Source organism: Odontesthes bonariensis, chromosome 2, assembly GCF_027942865.1.
Source record: "Odontesthes bonariensis isolate fOdoBon6 chromosome 2, fOdoBon6.hap1, whole genome shotgun sequence".
Lineage (NCBI taxonomy): Eukaryota > Metazoa > Chordata > Actinopteri > Atheriniformes > Atherinopsidae > Odontesthes > Odontesthes bonariensis.
Genome location: NC_134507.1, coordinates 17,013,117 through 17,037,101, shown reverse-complemented (window position 1 = coordinate 17,037,101; position 23,985 = coordinate 17,013,117). Strand labels below are relative to the sequence as shown.

At 39.7% G+C, this 23,985-nt stretch overlaps 1 protein-coding gene across 6 annotated transcripts in view; it reads right to left on the bottom strand.

The window, feature by feature from the left end:
- Positions 1 to 6,704: 6,704 nt before the first annotated feature.
- kcnma1a (potassium large conductance calcium-activated channel, subfamily M, alpha member 1a) overlaps positions 6,705 to 23,985 on the bottom strand; it is a 154,312-nt gene continuing 137,031 nt past the window's right edge. For 2 of the 6 annotated variants that reach the window (XM_075478377.1, XM_075478373.1), the window contains 8 exons: positions 22,501 to 22,614; positions 21,116 to 21,199; positions 19,216 to 19,346; positions 16,837 to 17,031; positions 16,265 to 16,383; positions 15,936 to 16,160; positions 14,847 to 14,875; positions 6,705 to 11,149 (listed from right to left, as the gene is read on the bottom strand). In XM_075478377.1, coding sequence (XP_075334492.1) covers positions 10,998 to 11,149; positions 14,847 to 14,875; positions 15,936 to 16,160; positions 16,265 to 16,383; positions 16,837 to 17,031; positions 19,216 to 19,346; positions 21,116 to 21,199; positions 22,501 to 22,614 — 1,049 coding nt within the window. In that variant the 3' untranslated portion in view covers positions 6,705 to 10,997. The remainder of the gene's footprint in view (positions 11,150 to 14,846; positions 14,876 to 15,935; positions 16,161 to 16,264; positions 16,384 to 16,836; positions 17,032 to 19,215; positions 19,347 to 21,115; positions 21,200 to 22,500; positions 22,615 to 23,985) is intronic. The other 4 variants (XM_075478379.1, XM_075478374.1, XM_075478375.1 and 1 more) reach the window with 3 other exon arrangements.

Sequence of the window (23,985 nt, the reverse complement as noted above, 5' to 3'; positions counted from 1 at the left end):
GCACCTACAGCGCCTGTAACACCACACTCTTTATTTCAAATGGCTGCAGCAGCATATATGACTGTCATTTTGGATCACCATGGGAAGCCTTCAGAATGCAGAAATTACGCAACCCCCCCCACTTCAAAATGGATGAGAATATTTCCCATGAATGTCTTTGAACTGTAAACAATGTTCATACATTTCATGTGATTACACACGGCATGAGCCCCACAGTGTTGTGACCTGAGGGAGGGGTGTGTTGTGTGGCATGTCAGACTCTGTGGTATTTCCTGCGGCACTCTGAGCCTATCTCTGAGGGTTCTCTGGAGGCCAGTCACTAAAATGGGCCAACTTGGCCTTGGCAGACAACGGTGACATAAAGAGGCAGTCGGTTTTTGACACACAGCTGTGAGTAATGGTGGGGAAAACGTGAGGAAGATCTGTTCTGGGGCCCTTCTTAAAAACATGGGGATCCAGCCCACCTCCCTGCGGTACAGCTGAGCACAAATGAAATCCTTGAATCATGAATACTCTGGAGGTGAGGCACTATTTACTGCGGCCAATCTTGCTTTTATGGAAACAATGTTGGCCGTCAGTGCTTTAGAGCTCACGTTTTAAGGATTCTTTTCTCTTTTCCTCTTGCATTGTTTAGCACGTGTGTAGACATCGATTTGTTTTGCAGCATTGCAACTTTGCTAATTGTTACATGCCATTTTAATAGAACTACTCAAATTATTTAATTAAAAAAAAAGATGCTGAAGATGAGGTACCTATTTGGATCAAATATTTAAATTGCTGAATTTCTGAAACTAGAATGGTAACAAAATCAAACACTCAAAAACAAAATCAGTGCGCCTCTCCATATTCAATTATACTTTTCTGCATCAGTGGTACCCTCACACATATGTAAGTCACTGATGTCATGGACACTGATGCACATATGCTGAAAAAAAATCGCAAACCTTAAAACTATGTTCTTCAGGCTTGTTTTTATGTATGTTTACCTTTGTCATGCACATTCCCAGGACTGACTCTGCCCAAAGGGCCGAAGAGCAAAAGAAAAAAAAAGGCTAATTCTCTTATATTACTTCAGTTGGAAAAAAAACAATTTCTAATGCATTTAGCCTTCTGAGAAGAGAAACGGGAAAGTGTGTAAAGAGGAACAGCTTAATGGGAATTTGACTATGTTAATATAATTATTATTTATTACAGTATTTCACATAACCCCACTTTACAGGAAAAAAAAGAAAACATCCCTTTTAATACCCTCAACATGAAAAACAACAACTTTCTGCACCATCTCCCCGACTGCTGGTTGGGATGGGCCACATCATTTAAGCCAGGCTGGCAGCAGTATTCTGGAAGTCAAGTGTTACAGTGGTCAAAACTCCCACAGCAAACATTACAAATCATTCACCACTTCAGATATGCTTATGGAGATTTAATGCCAATAGCACAAAATATTGATCTACTTACAAGAGTTAGTTTGAATGCCCCTGAGCCAAAGGTTTATTGGTTTTCATGCTTCTCTTTTACTGTATGCGTATGTTAACTTCAGCCGTGAACCTTCACATTTTTTTATCTTCACTGTCAGACAGGCTGATAGGCCTAACCATGTCTATCTTTACAAACATATTGATCAGTCTGTGAGAAGAGAAAGGCTATGAAGACTAAGTGCAGAGGCTAAACTTAAAGTAATTCATTTCTTGATAATATCATCCAATTATTTCATAATGAGGAGAAAAGTTTTAGACTGTACTTTTGCAGAAGAGTCTTTTAACCCAGTTTTGAAATAATTAAAAGAATGTCCATGTAAAAGTTACGACATCAGAAGGAACATTTGCAACATGGAAAACTTAGCTCTCTATAATCTTGATTTCGTGATAAACCACCAGTTCTAATAACAGTCATCTACTTATTGGAGACTGCTATTATTTATTTGTGAGATAGAAAATCCAACCAGTGGTGACAGGCTTAGAGAGGAAGAACTTCTCCAGAAGAGGACCTTCAACCAAAATTACAAATGGCAGTGGCAGGCAGAAAAAAGAGAAAAAGCCAACTCTTGTGTCTTTGTTGTTCTGCTTTAATTCTGTTAATCGCCCCAAGGTAAAGATTAGCTGCTCTTGCCAATTTAATTCAGCCTCAAATGATGCTCCTACAAGGTCACTTCTTCTTTTCTTCATCTCTTACTCTTTCTCTTTCTTCTCCCCTCCTAGCCTCCTCCCTTCCATCCCACCTAACTCTCGCATCCATTTCTCTTTCCGTGAGCAGGATTGAGTTGTCATGTAGTTCTAATAGGCAGCACAGGGAATCATTAGTCCACCTCAGCTCCCTGACTGATGGGTATTTCACTCCAATCATCTGAGTCCTGAGTGTGTGTTTGCGTGGATGTGTGCCGAAGGAAAGATTGGGAGTGTACCCCCCCACCCCACCCCCCCTTAAACACACACAGATTTTCCACCCCAGACATTACCCACCCCCCATCCCCTCGTGACATGGCATTGTGCGCCTGCTGCTATTGACGGAGTGTCAGAGCTGAGGGGAGATGTCTTAATCAACTTGGACACACTGGGCATTGATTTGACAAGCTGCTGTAATGACCTTCTTGTTTTCGTAAAGGATCACTGTTTATCTGGGCCGCAACTGATGTGCTGAGCATGCCTCATCGTCATGGAAACTATTATCACAGCTGAATTAGGACGGGAATTGGTCTTTGGATCTTTCTTTTCCACTCTGTCATCGTCACGCAAACAAACCCTGTGTTTCACACACAGATATTGATATGTTTGAGGTGGCCTACGTGTGTGTCTATTGTCTGTGGTTGATTGAGATGTTTAATGCTTCCAGTCGTATTTGGTAGGGGTCAAAAAGGAGGTGCCATAATTGGTGTCAACATCTTTTGTGTCAATGTTATAGAAATCATTACAAACTGGATGGATTGGCTGAAAAGACTCAATACTCCCATGATGGACGTTTCATTCACTTGCCTCCCAGCTCTTTTGGCAAATAATTTTAAACATTATAGCTCATTGATTCACTAAGTGACCCATAATGACATCCAAAACTGACATTCTCAATGGCAGAATTAGGCTAAAATATAGTTATTTTTAAAGATAGCGTAAAACATTGTTCCGGGTGTTTTTTAAACTGACATTGTTTACAAGAATCTCTGCCATTGCTAGATGTTTTAATCCTCTTTTGGTCTGTGCATGTTTAAAGATGGAAGAAACTATCATCTTTGTGTTCAGACACAAGCGTGAATGGCTAGGTGGTGCATCACTTGGCCCATGGCCACAAACATAACCTTTTTCCTTAAGACTGCTGAGTTGATTTGCAGGGATCTCAGGTTTCTGATGCTGTCAGCTTCTGTCAGGGCAATCAGCAACACTCAGCCTCCCTTGAATAGCCTGCACAGCAGACGGTAAATATTATTGGCATTCTGACACCCTCTCGCTGCGGCGAAGTGTGTAAAATTGTTAATAGAGGACATGATGGGCCTCCTGCATGCCGTCCTGAGAATGGAAAAGCTTGCTCTTGTCGGCAATTATCCAAATAACAGGATGAGGCGACTGTGGACAGGTGATTTAAGTCTTTAGCTGAGTGGTGGAGAGGTTTGTTTTGGCATGGAGAAAGTATAAAAAAGTCATAGGGGTCATATTATAAACATTGTCCCAGTGCTTTATTTATCTGTAAAACTTCTTATAAAATACATAGAGAGACACTTCAATGCACTGTTTGTTAAAATTGCTGAAGATACTATCCATACATGAGACCCTTGAGGGCTTGTGTAAATAATGTATAATGGTAATCTCAATGTCACTAGAACAGCTTGGCTAAAGGTTGCTGATGTGTCAAGTTTAAAGTATGACCGAGAAGAAGCTGCTTGTTTACTGATATGTGTTGTTATTAGTTATTTCCGTGCCTCTTTTTGAAAGTCAGTGTCCCTCCCTTTGCATAGAGCAGGTAAGTCATTATTTTTAAAGGCATAGTATCTGCAGGCATGATATCTCATAGAAGGACGCCTTGATAGCAGAATAAAGTACATAATCGTAAATGTTTATGCCAGTATTTCTCATAGTATGATTACATTTTTATGGTTCATATTCTGATATGGCTTGTTTTTGCTGTCACCACCAGAGAAATGAGACAGGCCCAGAGGTGGCATTTCTCCTTTGCTTTATGGGGAAAGAAGATGCCTAGAGGAGAGTCCTGCTCAGTTTTGTTCGGTAAACACACTGCCAGGCTAAATGACTGATCAATCAATTTCAGTGGGATCGATCTGCATCAGTTCTGCTTGCATGCACACACCCAGAGCCACTTTATTGTAAATCAATCATTTTGAAAACATCTCACATAGGGGCCCGTCCCCACTAACAAGCCATCAATTCCAGCTGCCTGTGTAGCACCCTTATCAGGCCACAAATCAGCAGCCACACAAACATCTGCTCCATTTCCATCGCTTTCTCCCACCGCCGCACTCTGTCTTTTACACCCGCTCGGTCCCCACAGCTTGTCGTGTTTTGATGGTGTGTCTGGCAAGGAGAAGACAGGAGAGGCTGCGAATCTTCACCACACCACTTAAGATAACCCAAGGGTAATAGTGTTTGCACATTTGAGAGAGAAATGAGGACAAATGCCAGGGTGGGTCATACATTCTCCTTCGAAGCGGCTGTTTGACGTTGGAGTGTGAAATTGCACACTTCAGCTGAGGAGCATGGAGGAGGAAGAGGAGGAGGGCAGGGCCAAGAGACTTATGAGATGTCCACTGATTTCTAGCTATGAGGTAGGAATGGGACGTTGTTTGAGAAGTCGTCCTGCCACATAACACCTTGGAATTGCTGCTGCTCATGATGTTTGAAGGATTCTCTAGAGATATCACAGTACCCTTGACATGGGCGACACAGTTTTTAGTACAGTGTGCCTAGAAGCAGTAAAATTGCTGTGTTACATAAAGGTTAAACTTTTTTTTATTTTTACCACTATTTAATGCTTTGACACAATCCCTATAACGTAGGGAGAAAGGCGTGTTTTCTCAGTGGATCATTTGTCTCAGAAATAACTGTATCTTCGGGCCAAATCCACATTAAGATGCAATGCATCCTGATGTGATGCACATTCACAGCACTGACATGACAGCACAGTGAGATACCTGGTGTGATGTCCTTTGCTCATCCGCTGTCAGCGTCTCCGTGGAGATATATGGGCCAATGTGGACAGAATGCTATTCCCACCCATCACCGTACATCGTCACTGATTGACAGCTGGACAGGTGAAAGTGATGGAGCAGCTAATAGATTGTCAGTAAACGTAAATCAAGACTAATGCCAGATCCAATGGAAAGGCGGATTGGTGGTGCGACTCGGACTGCGGGGTCACCCACCCCTCGGCAGGGTGGGGATTGATAAAATACAGTTTGCGTTCATCTAAAGCTTCCCCTGATAGTTTTCAAGGTCAGGTACAGAGTCTATTGCAAATCTGCAGCACTTGTTTATGCAGAGCATGGTAGTTGTATGGCGTTGATGTGTATATATATGATTTTATTTTGTATCAAAACTGCTGGATAGATAAAAAAGAAAACAATGTGTTAATGCCAGCGATAGAGGTACCCTGCTCCTTAACATAAAGGCCATATATAAATATTGCCTGCTCTCTATGAACTGCGGGGACATCTGTGCACACAATTTTATGATTTTCTTGTTTTGTACATGAGGATTTCTGTGTGTCAACCTTTGTGTGTCAATCTTTGGTGGATTATGTAGCACCTTGCTTTACCTGTCCTCTTACAACATACCCAGGCTGTAATATGTACAGAATGTGGTTTAGTATTCACTTGTTGAAAAAAGCAATGTCTTGAGGAAGACATTGTCTGGTTGGTAAATAAGTTGCATCAGAACCTACAAATATCTTTCAGCAGAAACTTTACAGATGTGCAAGTTACTGACCAACTGACCATGGGTCTTTGACTTTTAAGTTTATGCTAATAGCTCCCAGATGATCCTATTTCTCCATAACCTGGATGACACAATGTCCATTATTCCAAATAGAATTTCAAATTTGAATCTATAAGACCATAGGAGAGTTTTCCACTCAACCCATCTTAAATTAACTCCGGTCCAAAGAAAGCAGTAACATCTCAGATAACATAAACTATAGATAATAACATCCCTGAATCTGCTTCTCAAAAGTCATTCTTAAATTGTTCACAGAGTCTTTTAAGGAGCGGCAAACTTCTCTGGATCATCAGTCATGCTCCTGACCTGTTGCTAGTTAACCAAATAAGTTGTGAGATGTTCCACCCAGTGTTTCTTTCTGGGCTACACATTTCCACTGTTTTGCAACCCCTTTCCTAAACGTATTGACTTGTGCGTTTGACATTAAAATCAAAAGCATTCATCTCCCAAAAAAATTGAAAAATATGTCATTTTCAATATTTGGTATGTTGTCTTGTCTAGTCTGCATTCTGAATTAACTCACGTTTGCGACTGCTTTTTTCATAGACTGGGCTCTATAATCAGTAATATCCATCAACTAGAACAGATTTTCTTTTTCTTGAATAATGTTCATGTTACTCTCTGATATAGCAATATAAAATGGAATTTTTTGAAAAAGCAATCTTTTTCAATTTAAGCCTTCTTCACTTTTTACTCGTTATTAGTCCTAACACTTTCGAGAATTAAAAAAAGTACTTTTCTTGCAGCAATAACAAGGACAAAGTCTCAAAGTTTAGAACACAAATACATCCATTTTAATTTGAGAAAATACAAAAAGAAACCATGTACAATCTATGTACAAACATTTTGTACAAGACAGTATATTTATCAGCAGATTATATTTGACAGAGTCAGGTAGATCAACTCAGCACCATCAAATAATCCATTTTTCCATGTCTAGAACACATCCAAACTAATTAGAATGCTATGTCAAACTCCTGTATGCTGCAATGATGATATGCCAACACATCTTATCTGTGATACATAAGAGCAATATCCTGAAATCTTCCTGAATTGATAGGCAACCAAAAAAAAAAAAAAAAAAACTTTTCTTAGACAAAATTGATGAATGAAATTTTAATGTATTCTTAAGACTTGAGACCCACCTCCAATCCCTGTAAGTGTTATATATTATACCTAGTACAATTTTTCCAGCAAATAAATTATTATATCCATCCTTTACAGCAAAAAAAAAAAAAAAAACAGATTAACATAAATAATGCAACATATTGTAATTTTAACATATGACGCATCATATTTGATTTGCTCAGTGGAAAACAACACGTGATATTACAGGCAGGAGCCTCTATGTGCATCTTTCAGTCATTCATGTCTCACTACACTTCAAGCAAGCAGATAACCTGTCCCCAAGTACACAGAGACGTTGTGCATGGTTTGACAACTGTTGCTTGTATTTATCCTCTTTAGCAGCCCCTCGGGCCTCCTGAATGCCACTTGTCGCTTTAGTGGGACTTAATATGGGCCCTCCTCCTGACACCCTGCACTGCCTGGCACTATACTGGCATGGAGGCATTGATGGCTTGGATGTTCTCCATGTCAGTACAAGACACTGTTCTCACAGTGGAAAAAACTTGGACTCGGAAGCAAGTCCGTGTCCCTGAATGACTGAAGGATGCTTACTCAACTAAACGCTTCATGGCACTTCAAAAACACTCTAAAAACTTTAGAAGTGTACAATGCAAAGAACTAAAACTAACAGACTTCTGAAAAAGGTATAGGAAGGAGAGACATCTCAGTCCAGTGTTGTAAATGATGCCTGAATGAGTTGCACAACAAGGGTTCAGGTAGAAAAAGCACATTAATCAAGTATAATGAAAATAAATGGTGCATTACTTTGTGTGTTGCCAGTTTGCAGCATGTACCATTCTATATCTGAGCCATGCTGCGTTTAAGTGCCTTATAATTACTCTGTAAACAAAGAAGAAGCAGTTGTGACAGTTTGTGACAAAAAATGACGAGCTGACAAAATGGAATGTAAACCCTGTAATAACACAAAGTAATAATAATAAAAACTAAGGATGTTCTCTCTTTTGATAACAGTTGCTGAATTGGTGCTACCTTCCATCATAGTGATGGTTGTTAAACCAGATCTGACTTTTTCTTGTGTCACATATAGTACTTTAATCGTCTCAGCATTCGTACAAGAATCTGAGATCTTTCGTTTTTGAGATACACATTTGTCTTCTTTTTTTTTTCTTTTCAACATAACAATCGGTCGATTTTGTAAATAATGACTCATCGTCATGATCAGATGTCAATAATTCCTTATGGTGACGGCTAGCAAGTATGCCATTGACGACCCAATTGTACAAACATTTTACTCACATATTTTTTGAAAAGAAATCTAGTTTGCTACGATGTGTGACAAAGATGTAATCACAGTTCAAAAGTTCACTGTAGGACAATGCGTATGAAGCTTCAGTATAGTTGCACCACACCCAATAGACAGACATTGAAGCTTAGATCAATTTGTTTGAGAAAGAAATGTGGTCTAAAGTTGAGTTTACATAAACATATTTAGCACAAATATTTTCTTTTTTTCCATATTCCAAAATTGTTTTTTTTTCTACTTTTAGAATGAATTTCCCCTTACAGTCTATGGAGGAGGATCACTGCAACAAACAGAGAGCGTCTCCCTGTATTATTTGAAATTTTTTTGTTGAAAACTCCAGCACACTGTGCTGCAGCGTACACATGCTCTTCCACCACACGGGACCTAATTTAGGTCAAACGCATCTAATGAAGGTCATTCAGTTCTGGCCTGCACACAGTGGGAGCGACTTAATATTCTTAAAGTCATTATCAGCACTCTGATCTGCTCTCCAGTTAAATACAACATGTACCCCCCAATACATAATTCCTCTACATCTACCCTTTTATACGGATGTTCTCAGCTAGGGATTCTTACTATACACATTATTTAGTAGACACTGCATCTGTGCAACTAAGGAGGCTTCAGATGAGCCCAAAATAATTTTTACAAGCAGTCAACAGAGCCGAGCTGCCGGGCTGAAGATGGTGGTTTCACAATGCAGGCAGAGCTATATGAGCTCTCGAGTGATGCAGTTTGTTAATAAGGGGCCCAGGGGATAAAAAAATAACTATTTGTTTTCATACCATGTGAAATAAATGGTGATATATTTAACACAAATAATTTGATATGTAGTTGTAATTAAAGATATTGAGTCTTTAGCTCCTAAAGTACTTTCTTCCTCATTCTTGACTAGAAAAATAAGTAGAAATTGATTATGTATATGGTTATAAAATAATGTTTTAATGTATACATTTAACTACTCATTTGTATAAGGTTCTCTCAATCCTCATCAGTGCTAAATTTGGATCTAAGGGTATCACAAGATGTGTAAAATACACTTGTGTAGAACACAGGCTAGCACAAAGAACACAAGTACATTTTCAGTGTCCTTCATAGCAGTCTGTGGCAATGTTGCATTACCACCAACTATGCTTGAGCATTTTCCCATGTCAGAGGATCGAAAACAGCAGCTTAACTCCTGAGAGTTTTGAGGTGTGTGACATCTGGATTGGCAACAGAGAACATCCAAGCTCTTTACTGCCTCTGTGCCAACCCTGTGCCAGGCAGTTGCTCCAATCAAAGGAGGACCCATTTATGCCCACTTTACGCAATATGTGGCATTCTCTTCCTCAGACATGAACTCAAAGTAAATTGTAAAACATTCAGATAATACAGCACTCTTCTTTGTAGCTGCTGTTAGATCTGCTCAATCATAGTTGGGAATTTTTATTTGGTTCTTAATGCAACTTAATTGTTAGTAGATCCAAATCCCTTAGACTCTACAACTATTTGTTTCTATGATTACTCTTTTCTCAGGCTAAAATCCCACATGCTATTCCCTCAAAGCTGAACCATCATATACAAACCAATGAAGAAGGGCGTGTGACAGTGATAAGCGCAACACCAGAGTAACAAGTGGCTGCGATGCACACACATTCACATACAGAGCGTGTACATAAACATTTCTGAATGCACAAAGGACTGAACAGGTTGTATTTCATCCTTTCCATGAATTCAGGTTATTAAACCACACTGTGTGTGTTTTAAAAAGGGCTCAGGCACATATCATGCGAGCTTGAAACTGAGTCATAGCCTTAGTATATGACCTATCTGCAGAAAATATGTAGGTACAGGGTATTCTTTCAGCCAGCATACACCCACACTGCACCATTCTCTGGGTTTTAGATTACTGCTCAAAAGGCGGTTTTATTCTGCAGGCCTGGAATGCCCACACTCAACTTGATGAGTTAAGGTAGCAAACTTTAAGCAATGACATAATGGATAACAAACCAAGAACAGGATTAGTATGCCTCCAAAGCCAAGCAGCCCTCCCTTTCTTCTTCTTCCATCCATCTGTCATCTCATCAGAGACATTTTATTGGGGGTGATGTTTCCAGTTGTTCTGTCAAAAGAAACTTATTCAGTTTTAGTGCAAATAGAACAGAAGCGGACAGGATATATGATGTCAGTGAACCCAGCTGGTTTGATGTGACGCATCTGGCTGAATCTTTGGGTGATGATATGATCAGTTTATCGCTGCAACCTCATCCTCCAGTAACCAGTCACCTTATCCATAGACTCTGGTCACATGAAGAGGTGAACTATTGCAAAGAATAACAGGAAGTACTCTTTTCTTCTTTTTTTGTCAATTCTTAAAATAACTGCAAAAAGTGCTAGGGGGAGGGGCTGTACAATCCTTATTTGATTGTCATTATGTACATCTCTATGGATACGTTATAAATCAAACAATGTCCAAAGCATGGAAGTAACATTAAAGGTATACACATAGGAGGTCCCTTCCAGTCTGGGTTTCAATCCAACCCTTGATTAGAAGAATGAGTGAAGAGAAATGTGTCTGTCTTCAACACCCTTATTGTCGTCATCATCATCACTTCTCAACTGGTGATCTCTGCCTGTCTCTTCGGAAAGAGTGTACAGATATCAGGTGAGTCGGCGAGAAAACCCGGTGTTCAGCATTCATCTTCAACTTCTCTGATTGGTGGAATCAGGCTACTAGTGGATTTGTATTGGTTGACTTGGTTGGCCATGTGAGTGCTCATGGGCTTGATCTGAATGTTCCTTGGGTAGGCATTTTCTGGTTCATCTGTAAACCATTTCTTTTCTAAAGAGAACAAGGCAAGAGAGGAAGAAAAACAAGTAGTTAGCATGAAAAAGTATTAAACATTGAGTCATTCACAACCATACTGCCTCAGTTTAAGTGATATTGTTATTTACATGGCATTTTGGGATTAGCACCAACCTCTGAGGTCCACTTTAAGTTTAGGTTCTAGTGTGTCCAAGTTGGATGCCAATTTGAAGTTGATATGGTGGCATTGCACACTTCAAAAACAACTTTGTAAGCACATGTATAGAATGTGGCAGAAATCGAATGTTGATCATTTCAATTTAGAATTGTATTAAGAAAATAGTTAAATAGGTGTTACAGACATAGCATGGAGCACAGAACGGTTTATCTTTATTTGCAGGTTTTGAGACATCCATCTCAAAAATTTCTCCACATTATACAGTTAAGACCAGAATTAATCATTTTGTTTGTGGTGTATAAAGCATTTATTGAAGAGAAACGAAAGTGTTTAGAGGAATTTCTTTCAACCAAAGTAATAGTCTGCATGTAGGTGAGGGCTATTTAATATGTTCTGTTGGGCAGCCAGATTGAGGACGTGGCAGGACAGCATGCAAAGTCAATGCAAAGAGGCCAAAACACGCATAAAATCCCAGTTTGCCTGGGGCAGTGGGATGTAATTCAGGCTGAGAATTTAAGCAAATGTTGAAAAAGTTTTAAACTTGAGCCAAAACAGATTCCATGTGTGCCAAGGTTGTATTCCTCTAATTTATGAACATTTGTAGCCAAAGGGGCGAGCACGGAGGAAGATTATTCGAAAGAGCTTGACTCCTGCTGAGTGTTGAGTGTAGGGCATGGGCTGGATGAAAGCTACCTGATATGTTGGTTGGTTTGTTACACAGAAATCTTAGTTTAGTGAGAACAGGGCAAGTGCTTGTAAAAAAAAAAAAAAACTTGGCATGTAATTCAGGCTTGCTGTAACCAATTAGATCAACAGAGAGGAGCCAGCTGGAAAAGCACACCCACGCGAGGCCCTACGGGAGAAGACTAAAATCAGCTTTCCCACCGAGAAAAGTGTAATTGTTTGTCTTGTTTCAATAAAGAAGCACTCTCCTGTTCTAAAGACCCTGTTAAAGCAGCATCTAAACCACACTTTAAGAGCCGCCATTGCTGACTGTTATCAAACCTAAAGTCTGCCTTTAGGTGCTAAAATGGGACATTATTTACTCTGAAACAACTTCCTTTGTAACGAGCACATAGCTTTGAGACCTGCTAGATGAGTTTGGTTGTTGTCTTCTTAAGAGTCTCCCAGAAGCCCAGCTGCCTCACAAAAAAAATCATTAAGTATGCCATGGAATTGAAAAATTCTAGTAGAATCTTCAATAAAACCATTAAAAACATATGCACATATTTGATTAATACAGAAAAGCTCAATTACGTTGTATTGCACTAAACAACTTGTGCCACCCAAGTTTACAATTTCAACATGAAAAATGACTTCCACATCTGTCCTCCAAACAAATGATTGGTGTAATAACCTCAGTGTTTTGATGGACGATCAGCTAGCCTTCTCTGCCCATGTTTTGTTACCTCACCTTGTCAGACATTGGCTATCTCTTGGCTTTACTACTGCACTGGCAGATGCTCGCAGGTCTCCCAGGCATGAACAGTACAACCCCCCCCACAGATCAGCCGAAAGAGGTTACATGTCACTCCGATACTTCTTGACCTCTGTTGGCTACCCATGGCTCTCAGGCAAACATGAGATACTTGAGATTAATTCTGTAGTGTCATTTATGAGTCGACCCAAAAATCTAAACTCAATTATAAAGGCTTATGCTTCTTTTCAAGAAGAAAGAAATGTCTGATATTGCTCCCCCTGCACACAGGGCAGTCTCAGTCCAAATTATTCACAATTGTGCATCCACAAAAGTGGAGTGAGCTGCCAATTCCAATCAAAGCAAGAGCATCCCTGTCTACCTTAAAAAAATCCCTTGAACACTTCCTGTCTTACTGCTTCCAACACCAAACTTGCACTTACTCCCTGTATCTGTCTTTTATATACATAGACAAATGTAATGCTTATGTCAGGGTTTGTCATTGTCCTGAAGATTGTATGTTGTGTTTCTCATAAGTTGCTTTGGGTAGAAGTACCACCTATAACGGTAAATGTAAATGTGTACGTTGAAAGCAGACTACAATGTTACAATTAGTATATCAGCAGTTTTTTGGTAAATAATTCAATACTGCAACAGATATGTCCTCTTGATGTCTTTTCACCAATGTCCATTTTAGTTTTTTGCAGAAATCGCAGAGATGGATACTTCTAAACCTTCGCAAAAAAAAATAGGCATGGTTATTTATCACTGAAGTTACCAAAGATATTATTTCTTTTGGAATTTTGGTGTTCTTAATGCAGTAATTTACAATGTGTGCCACATTTTAAACAATGGCATTTCACAGTAAGCTCTCACATAATCGCTGTCAGCATGAGAGTAGGGAAAAGATTTGAAAGAGCAGGTTGTGTCATTTTGGAGAGAATATCTTCATGTTTAAGTAGGCTATGAGTGCGCCATTTCCGAGGAGAGGAAAGATTTATGCCAGCTGTCAGAAGTTTGTAAACTCTCTCCCAGCACTTCACAGGCATCTGAAATGCCATTCAAGATGTCACTTCCTTTTGGGTGAAGTTGTAATATCAAATTTTAACTTTGCTATGTGGAGCAAACCGTGTGTGTCTGTGCATGTGTGTGAGTGTGTGTGCCACATGCAAGCTTGTGTGGACATTCATTTGTGTGTGTGTGTGTGTCTGTGTGTGTCTGTGTGTTAGCAAGCTTAAGCTGCAGGGCTGTGTGTTAAAGCACCGACATTTGATGTGTAGAACTGCGCCTGAGGTGAAGCAAGATGTCTGCCATCTCTTTCCGGATTCTGCTGTTGATACGGTGAACTTAGTGATGTCGCCTCTAACCACCATAATCAGGTGCACAGGGTTACAAGAAGGAAACTTACAGACTCATCTCCCCCTTCAATTTAAACTTTAAATTGGTCACACCCTCCACTTTATTGGTGTGGCCAATGGCAAAGGGCTGGACACACTTTCTTAAAGTTCTGAGAAGAAGTAAGCAATTTGGTCAGATCAGGGGGATTTAAATGAATCTGACCTACATGTGATGCAGGTTCATCCAGCAGGAAAACATGTTGCTACTTGGTCTTTGTGCAGGTGCTGGTAAAATAATAACTTATTTTACTCATTGGGAGCACAAATGTGATAAATGTGATATCTAAAAGTCTGCTGCAGTCATCTGACAGCATTCAATAGGAGGGAAGATGTGCAAACACACAGACCTCTCACACAATTCACCCCATCTCAAGTTCAAATAAATCATAAAAAGGCATGATAAATAATGGAAAGAGAGAATATGAAAAGAAATTCCTCGGCAAGAAAAGAAACATCAGATCATCAAGTAAATAACTGAGATAAATGCACAAAGAAAAGTGGGGGTTTCGTCTCAACTTCATGCAATGTAAAGATGGACCTGACCATGGCAGGAGCAGCAGCAGACATTTTGCTTTTCAAATGAAAGCAAAACTTAAACTGAGGCATGGTTTACTTAACATCTGAAGAACATCATAAATAAAACAAACTCCCCTCATCATAACAATATCCATAGAGGACATAGTTATGATCAGATCCCCAAGTAAAGGTTGCTAAGTCATGCAGAATTGTTAACTTGCATACCTTGGCCCATTCTATTCATCCTTGTTGCACTTCAAAAAGAGAGGTAAGTAATCTACTGTAAGTGAGTAGTATTTACATTCAATACACATCTGACAAATTACTACCAGCCTACTTAAAGCTTACATGTTGTCACCACAGTTTGGGCTATATAATACATCTCAATTCTAAAATGTATTGAGGGCTTATCATCCACCATTTAAAATTTATTAAAATCGTAACAAATCTGCATGCTTTTGGGATGTGTCACGATTCCGAAATCACTTCAGTCTCTCAACTCAAGAATAAATTCAAAGCTTTGGGGGGAGAGAATAAGTAATAATATAATGTGAAAATCAAAATAGTTGACCACATTTTAAATAATTGTATAACTCTGTAAAAAAAACAGAACAGGAAATAAGAGTCTGCTCAATATGGACATGCAAAAAAGCAGTACAGATGCACCATGTATAACAAAATATTAACATTGCAAATGAGAAATGATTTTATGGGTAGCAGCATAATAAAAAGTCAAATTCGACCAATTACCAATATTACCTACATTTGGTAAATCACAATACATTAACATCCATGATCCAGGCACTGATCATGTGCACAAATATCCAACAAACAACAATTACTTACTCCACAAATACTACAAGTTAGACGCAAAACAACTACATATTAAGACACATACAACAGGTAGACCAAACAACATACTGAATGTAGGTTGTGGTTGAGTCTTACTCAAAGCTTTTTTCCAACCAGAAAGTTTATGCCATCCAAATAAGTGGTTCTATTACTTGCAAAGCCTATAATTTCATAATTATAAGAAACAAGTCTCAATAGTGTGATAAACAAGACCAGCTTTTCACAGAGTCAGTTTATTGATTCGCAAATGTCGTGTTATGATCACTGTGATGTGAGAGTGAAGAGCACATGCAGCTGATAATGAAAAAAAAACACAGAGCACGAACCACACAATACACAGTAATCATCAGTGCATGTATCATCACAGTCTGCACACAAACACACACACCTATGTCATACAGGTCAGTTGTAAAACACTAAGCATGCAGAGTAAAGCCACACAGGACATGTGAGTGCACATACTTCTGTTTGTCACGGGTCTCCCTCGTCTTGCTGCTGCGGTTCTGCCGGTTGGAGGGGGGGACGGAGTGCATAGAGGAGCTCTTTTTGCTGGAGGAATGGGAGGAGTGGGAAGAGTGGGATAAGCTTGTCCGTGACTGGCCAGCGTTGTGGTCGAATTGCATGAGGCAGAAGATCAGGTCTGTGGGCACCAGCTCAAAATCGTATGGGGGGTTTGTGATCACATATCTATCAAGAAAATAAGTATTAGTAAGGATTACACTTTTTTTATATTGTTCATTCATATACATTCAATAATTTGTTTTGACAGTGTGTAGAAGTTGGACCCGTACCGTTTTGTGCACTGGCTTGGTGAACCGAGATGAGCATCTCTTAATCTGTAGATTCCAAAGCACAGCATGTTGTATGTCTTCAATGCTTTGCAGAATAAATCTCCATAGCAGCCGCCGTCCTGATGAAAAACATAATACAGGCACCATCAAAGGTCATTCTGATGAGCTCACTTGTTACAAGTATACCAATAAAAGCTAATAATAAAATTGTGTTCTGTAAGTCTTTGCACCCATTTTTTTTTCCGTCCAAATGAAAGGGAAATATTGTCACAGCACACTGAAGTAATCAGTGATGTTTTCAAATCATGATGTAAATTCACCTAGAAAAAAAATATGCGCTTGCATATTGGACAAAAAAAAAAAAACTGTGAAACTAGTTTGGAACCACTTCAATGTGATGTTTTCTTGGTAGTGTTCATTGTTCTCTTCAAAGTATTCTCCACCCACTGAGACCTGCTTTACATGATCCCTCTAATTCACACTGGATTAAAGACTGCGACAAGCACATGCAGCCAGATGTGTGCTGCTGGGTAATGCCAAAACGTGTCATCGCTGCTTAAACATCCACTTACCCCTAAGTCAGCAAAAGGCCCATCGTAGAGTGCTAGCTGGGCAACGCGACACCTGTCTCTGTTGGCCAGTGTCTGAGGTGTGCTGTAGCCTCCTCTGAGAGCATTCTCCTCAGCCAACAGGCCTTCCAGCTCTGGTGTGGCTCCCCCTGTGACTAGTGTTCGGATCAGTGTGAGGATATTATCGTTGAAGTATGTCTGGGAAAAGAATAGAAGGGATCTCTGTTATAGGACTTAGAAACACAGACAGGATGGTGAAAAATGTGGGAGGAAAAAAAGCTCAACCAGTTATATCAACCCTCACACTGTCTGTTTACATTGAACTGATGTAGCATGGCATTGTTTTCAGTAGCTTTATGTGTTTTAATTGGAGACTCTATATAACAAGGATGTTTTTCTCATACTGTCTGTTTTGCAACCCCTTATTGAGACTTAAACAGGCAAAAGTGGATCCGGACACTTTAAGACCTCCTAGGTAAAGTCCCACTTCCTTCTCAGTGTCAAATTTCTGGAGCTCTGCAGAGGGGAAGAATCCAGAGCTGGTCAACAACTTGTCTTTCCTTCTCTTGATTGGACATTACATCTTCCCAAATCAATTTGAATATGTTCTATCCCAAAACTAATCTGGAGTACAACAGTGGACAGCATGAACATCAGCAGCAGCAAAGACAGAGCAGGGCTTTTTTATCTTTATGTTCTGTTCATCATCTGTTTACTGTGGGACGTAATGATTTATTCATTCAATCAAAAGCTGAACATAAACATCGGTCTGTAATGTTGATGGGTGAATGTGAAAGAAATTCATTGAAATGCCAACTGAAGCAGAAACTGCCTGCTCCTCAGGCATTGCCAAAGGTTATGTAGCTTGTAAAATGTTTCTCTACTGTCCACAAATGACTGTGTAGTATCTCCCTGCAGAGTTGGTTATTTGTATCCTGAGCTATATTAAATGGTTGTAATACTACTCAGACAGATTGTTTTTGACATGATGTACAATGCATTTACTAACAGGATGACAGTTTGACTTGGGCGCACTTTGCCTAGAGCTTATGACCACATAAAAAGATCTGTAATGAGCTGGGCATTAGTGGTCTTTATTCACGAGTTAAGCAGACACGAAGGCAGCTGGACAAAGAAGGGCAAACTACTTTCAGCTTCTGTAAACTGGGGGCCCACTCCACCAAATAAGGCACAGTACCTGGCAACCCAAACGATTTATAGATAAACACTGAAAATAATTTACATGAAATGATCTGATTTTAGGGAGACAAGATCAATAGTATTTCTGTGATCATAGTAGTAAACTGATTATCACGTAAAGTAAAAGAGAAACTCTCCAACAAGCACTATTTTATTTCTTTGCAGACATTACTTTACACACTGTACAATGTCCACTTTCCCTTCTAAGGGAACACTTGACTGCGCTCTGTTGGTGTCAGATTCTTTTGTCCTTCAAGCCTATCAGGACCTGCTTTTTCCACATGTGAAGACAGCCGATGTCACTCGACAGCCGGGCCAGAGTGGCAGCGCCTCTCTCTGGGCCCCTGACAGGCTTGCAGAGACTCATGATGGATGAGCAGTGTCCATTAGCCGGATTCACCTCTGACCAGTGCCAGACTACAGCTGACGCCTGCTCTACTCTCTGCTCAGCTCGGCTCTGCATGCCCCTCTAACCCCTCATTCACAGGACTGCAGGAGTTAAGCCATCACAGCACAAGTAAAAAAAACTGTCAGCCACGAGATGGGGAGAGGAACAATTTATACAGTTGAGTCCCCCCTCTCCCCCTAATCTATATAATCACAGTGAAGTGATGACATTGTCAAAAGATGAAAGAGTGTTTCTTTGGACTGGTATGCCCAAACTTCTGCCATCACCATTACGCTAACCTTCAACACTTACTTTGTTTACAGATCTAATAAGGCTCTTGAAAGTCAAATTCATAATACTTAAGATGAGGAGTGATGCCAGCAATTTTCCTTTTGATGTCAGTAGAGTTGGCAGGCATATATGATCAATGTAGTGCGCCATTTCATTTACCAACCCCTGCTTGCTTGAAATGCCAAAACAGCGCATCTCCTGAAACATATCGCTTCACAACCCAAAAGACTTTTTATTAACTCAAGCTGCAAAGTCTGGAATGTTCATGATGTTTACTCCTCTAAAAGGGTAAGTGTTGAAAATTATTCTTTTTCATGTAAACTGAGCTTTCCAATTAAATGCACAATGTACAATTACAGAATTATTTAGAAAACAAAACATGCGGGATTTGAAATCACTTGAAAATTGCTCACACAGAGCAATACAAAAATGAAAATTTGAAAAAGTGAGGTGAAATACTTGATTTTCAACAAAGCGCGTGTAGAATCTGTTTAAGAACTCACCGCGCTCATCAGGGAGTCGAGTACACTGACAGCAAAGGCAGTGCCGCAGGCGAAGGGCTGAGTGAGGTACAGCTCTGTGTCTGGGTCGTCATCATCATCTTGGTCCAGGAACTGAACGTTTGAGTCGTTCACTGAAATGAAACCCAGCTGAATTAGAGAGGGCCTCCGTGACGGTGACACTCAAACACCTTGACACCGACACACCTGAGAGTTCGGGAAAGTAGAATTTTTGGTTCACCTTGCGTTGCGCTTGGAAAGATTTGGACATATCATGCTAATATAAGAGGACGGTCTCAGATATACAGGTATTGAAGGAGGGCTGGAGCTGGCAACATCATGGAAGATCATATGCACATTAAACTTTACAGTTTCCGTTTTTTAAAACTACTCTCACATTTGACTGCAAGTGTAAGCAGAAACTTTATTGTCCAAACAATTGACTAATGCTGTTGCCTGAATACCAAAAAACAAAATTCAACTCAAATATATAAATATATATATATAGATATATATATATATATCTATATATATATACACGTGTGTGTGTGTGTGTGTGTGTATTGGAATGGGAAAATAATATCTCTGAATCAATCTCAAAATATTACGGTATATGTGCTGTAAATAACATGCAGGGTGCTTTTCACACAGCTTTAGGAAAATACTATTTAGAGCCTATTATACATACACAGCAATAATCATTGCAGAAGTCCCGAGTTTTGATACCTCATAAGGCACTGTATGTTTAGTCATTTTACAAGCAGGGGTTGGGATTTACAGCATACAAAACTACATATTCATTATATACACTGCAACAAACAAATTCTCATTTGAGAGACTATAATCAGTGTTGCGACAGTGCCACCTGCATAATTAAGATTCTTAATTTTTTTTTTAAAGAAGTATAACTTGATATGTCAATTAAACATAGTAAATACTGAGACTTCAACAATGGCTATTATCTTACGTGAGAAAATCATGCACTTATAAAGTCATGCATTGAATTTCCAGAGTTTCTCTTGATGGATGCGACCGTCACATCATCACCTTAAGAGGAATAAAATCTGACATATTTACCTGTGCCCTGAAAGTAAAATTAAAACAAGTGACAAAACAACTTTTTGAATTCTGGGATTAACAATAACTCAGTCAGGCTCAGTGATTTATTGGCACAGTGTAAGTGTTGCTAACTCAGTAATGAAAGCAAAAACCCCTGCCTGCGGACTTCTTCTCTGGAGTTTATTTCAACCAACAGAGTGCAGCGATTGGTCTAAGAACCAACTTTACTTGAAAAACAAGCATCCTACAAGTCTATGTTTGACTTGTGCAACATCTGTGCTTCACTGATGTGTTATTGAGGAAAGAAAAGAAACTGGAAAATGAATCAAAAAAAGAGAAATGGCTTAAGAGATTCACTGATCTTGAGTTTTTTGTTCTTAAAATCTAGTTTAATCTCTGGCTTCCTGTAAGATGTGAAACAGATATGTCAGTCAAAGAGACAAGGGGCTGATGCAAACGGGCCTCGGCCAAAGGAGTGAACGGTGGGGCGGGGAAGATGGTAGGGTGGCTTAGTCTGAGAGTGTGTTTGAATAAGGAGGAGGGGAGGTGAGGGGCCGAGGCGAGTGTTGGCATGAAAACAGCCACAAGGACAGACTGAGTATGATCAGAGGCCCAGCGATGCTCTGCAAATGCAACAAAAAAAAGACAAAAAAAAAAACAAAAGAAAAAAAATCATTAAAAAAGGCCCAAAAGAAGACGAAGGAAGAATAAAAATGTGTTCAAAGTAAAGCCATGGGAGCAGTGAGGGCCTTGACTGCAGCCAGATAAATCAAGACAAGCTGATGAGGAGCAGAGCGGTGGAGCGAGGGAACCGACGGCAGCAGAGGACAAAGGCTCAGCTTACCCAGCTCTGTTATCATTTGTATGTTGTTTCCACTTTTGCTTTCCTGACTGAGTGAAACCAATGGCAGTAGTTTGCCAGGTTTAGCTAATGGTGACGAGACAGGTGCAGAGAGGGGTAGAAATGGTGTCGTTATTGAAACAGTTTCAAAGGCATTTCGCTGTCTCAGAATACTCATGTCAAGACCAAAATTACTCTGAAATGTTTATGGTTGTCCAGTGTCTAAAAGTAAAGCACTCTGGATTAAAGTGCACAGTAGATACAAAGCCAGCGCTGTCACAGCGCTACGCAACTACAACAAAAAAATCAATTATATCACGGTAACACAGTGCAAGGGATAAACAAGGTCTTATCCATAAACGCACTTGTTTCATGTCACCATGCAAAGAAAATCGATCATGCAACTGAGATGAGGCATGATTCTTTTTTAGGGTTTTTCTGTTTGTCTCAACTTGGCTTTAATCTGCTCCTGGCACTGTAATCTGAACAAATGACAATGTAATTACAGTGTTAGGTTATAGTGTGACAGGCAGCCACTCTGTCCTCTGTATGCTCTTGCTTCTTCCGTTCCTGAGGAACAATGTTATCACATCTCATGTTGCTTCTGCTGTGAAATCTGCCAGCAGAGAGCATGCACTGGCAAAACACCGGCATTTGAGTACGGGACGATAACTCAAACACGGACTATCTGGTTTTGACGATTATTTATGTGGTCAGAAGTGTAATGGGAGAGCCTCCATTGAGGGAATGGCTGGGCTTGGAACAAGTAACATTAGGTAGCTCCTTTCTCTTCTTGGCCTTTTCTCAGCTGGCCTCATGCTCCATTGCTCCCTAATTGGGTCAGGGGAGACAGAGTAGCTGGTCTCTGGTGCCTCAGAAGGCCCCTCAGAGATCTGAAAGTTTCATGAGACCCCATCACCAGTGGGAATACAACCACTGGTATTGTTATTAATAAATGGACCTATTTTGCAACCAAGGCACTTTTTTTCCCTGTACCTTTTCTCCCTCTCTCACTCTCTCCATCGGGCTGAGTTTCCCTCGTCCATTAGCGGACAAATTGCAGGAGATGCAGCTTTTGTCCTAAAAGTGCTTGTCTGACATCTTCAAGTTGAGTCATCATTTGACAACAACTACTGAAGCAAAATCGGATAATGCAGATGAACTTGAGTTGGACAGAGCTACAAACACCATGAACGTGAGTAAAAATTCCATACCACACATTCCTTAGTCCATTTGACATTGAATGAGTTGGAACTTTTGGTGGCAGAATGAGGTCTTTGGATTATCAGCTATGTGAGTCCATATCTGGAAATGAATTATGAGTTGATCTGATGTTACTGAGGGTAGCTTGCATGGCTTGCTTTGGAGGTGGTTGAAAACAATTTTACCTAGTTCTGTGATGATGGGGATGTTGGATCCGGTGGTGACAGAAGCCTGACGAACAAAGCCATGTACTGGACTGCTGTCTGGAGATGACCTGTCCATTCCAGGAGGCGTGAAACCTAAACACAGCAGGAAGCATAGGTGTAAGTCACAGAACACATCTGTAAATGATACAACCAAGAAGCATTGTGAGATCCCCAAAGGTTTCAGGCTGGGGAGAAACTGTGTAACAACTAAAAACAATTTAGTGAATGCCTCTTACTTATTTTCTATTGATCTATTTCCATTTTTATACTTGATCTTTGATCAAACTCCACCTCAAAGCATAAATTGGACCAATCTCTTCTGTTAATAAAATGGCAGTTCTATAAAATGTTCATTTCTAAATGGCACAATATGCAAAGGAGCCCCACCTTTCACTCCAAAGCTCTGCAGGCCATTAATCCTGAACTCTGCTCAAACAGCCTCGTTTCTCTCTCCGTATAAATGCTTTATGAAATAGTTCATAATGTATTGCTATTGTTAAACTTGTGAACTTTGTTTCAGAATTATTCTGATTTTCTTTGCACACAGATTGTTTAAGAAAATTAACCTGTGTGAATTCGGTTGGTTTCTCTACTATTTTTGATGAAATCACTACAACCAAACTATACTTATAGTTGACTAAAGCACACCAAACCACATGATATTCCAGTTAATGAGGTCCAGACATTAGCTGGGCTATTATTCTCCATCATGATTCACTTTACTTAATTATACTGTATAGGACCAAAGTACATTTCAAATAAGTTCTTTTTTTAGCTCACTTGCTTCGATTTGTTTGTAGTAATGTCTGGAAATATTGCTGGCTGTTTCTCAGAAATGCAATAGTTTCTGTTTAATTGGTCATTCGTCAATGTATTTGGTCATCCAAATCTGACTATTTTTTCAAAATTATGATCATTCAAGCAGAGGTTATACAATGAAATTTAAGAACAAGAAGATAATACAGGACTGGCCATATTCTATGTAGTAACAGTGTTTTTGCTTTGCAGTGCTTTTTCTCTTTATTGCAGTACAGGATATGCAGCATTGATGGATAAAGAAATGCATCCTTTGAGTACGTTTCATTACAAAAGCGTCAGAAGCTTGAGAACAGGACCTGGATCTCTGTACAATCACTATCATATATAGTGCTCGCATCAGCTCACTCAGCATGAAGTTTTCGATGTGCTCTTTCAATACCATTAAAATATGTGGATTGACAGGAAACAAAACATAAAAAAGGAGGAGAGGTCTAAGTGAACAAGGTGCCTCCCTAAAAACGGCAATATAGTTACCGTGCTTTTAGGGGTCAGCTAGGACATATTTAGCATTCGCGTCCCTCCATCAAGGGGCAGACATAAATTTTATATGTTGTTCATTTTGTAACGACAAAATTGGTGAAGTGTATCCTGAAAACCTTTTATGGTGTGGCACAGAACCATGAAATACAAGTGCAAGTGACAGGG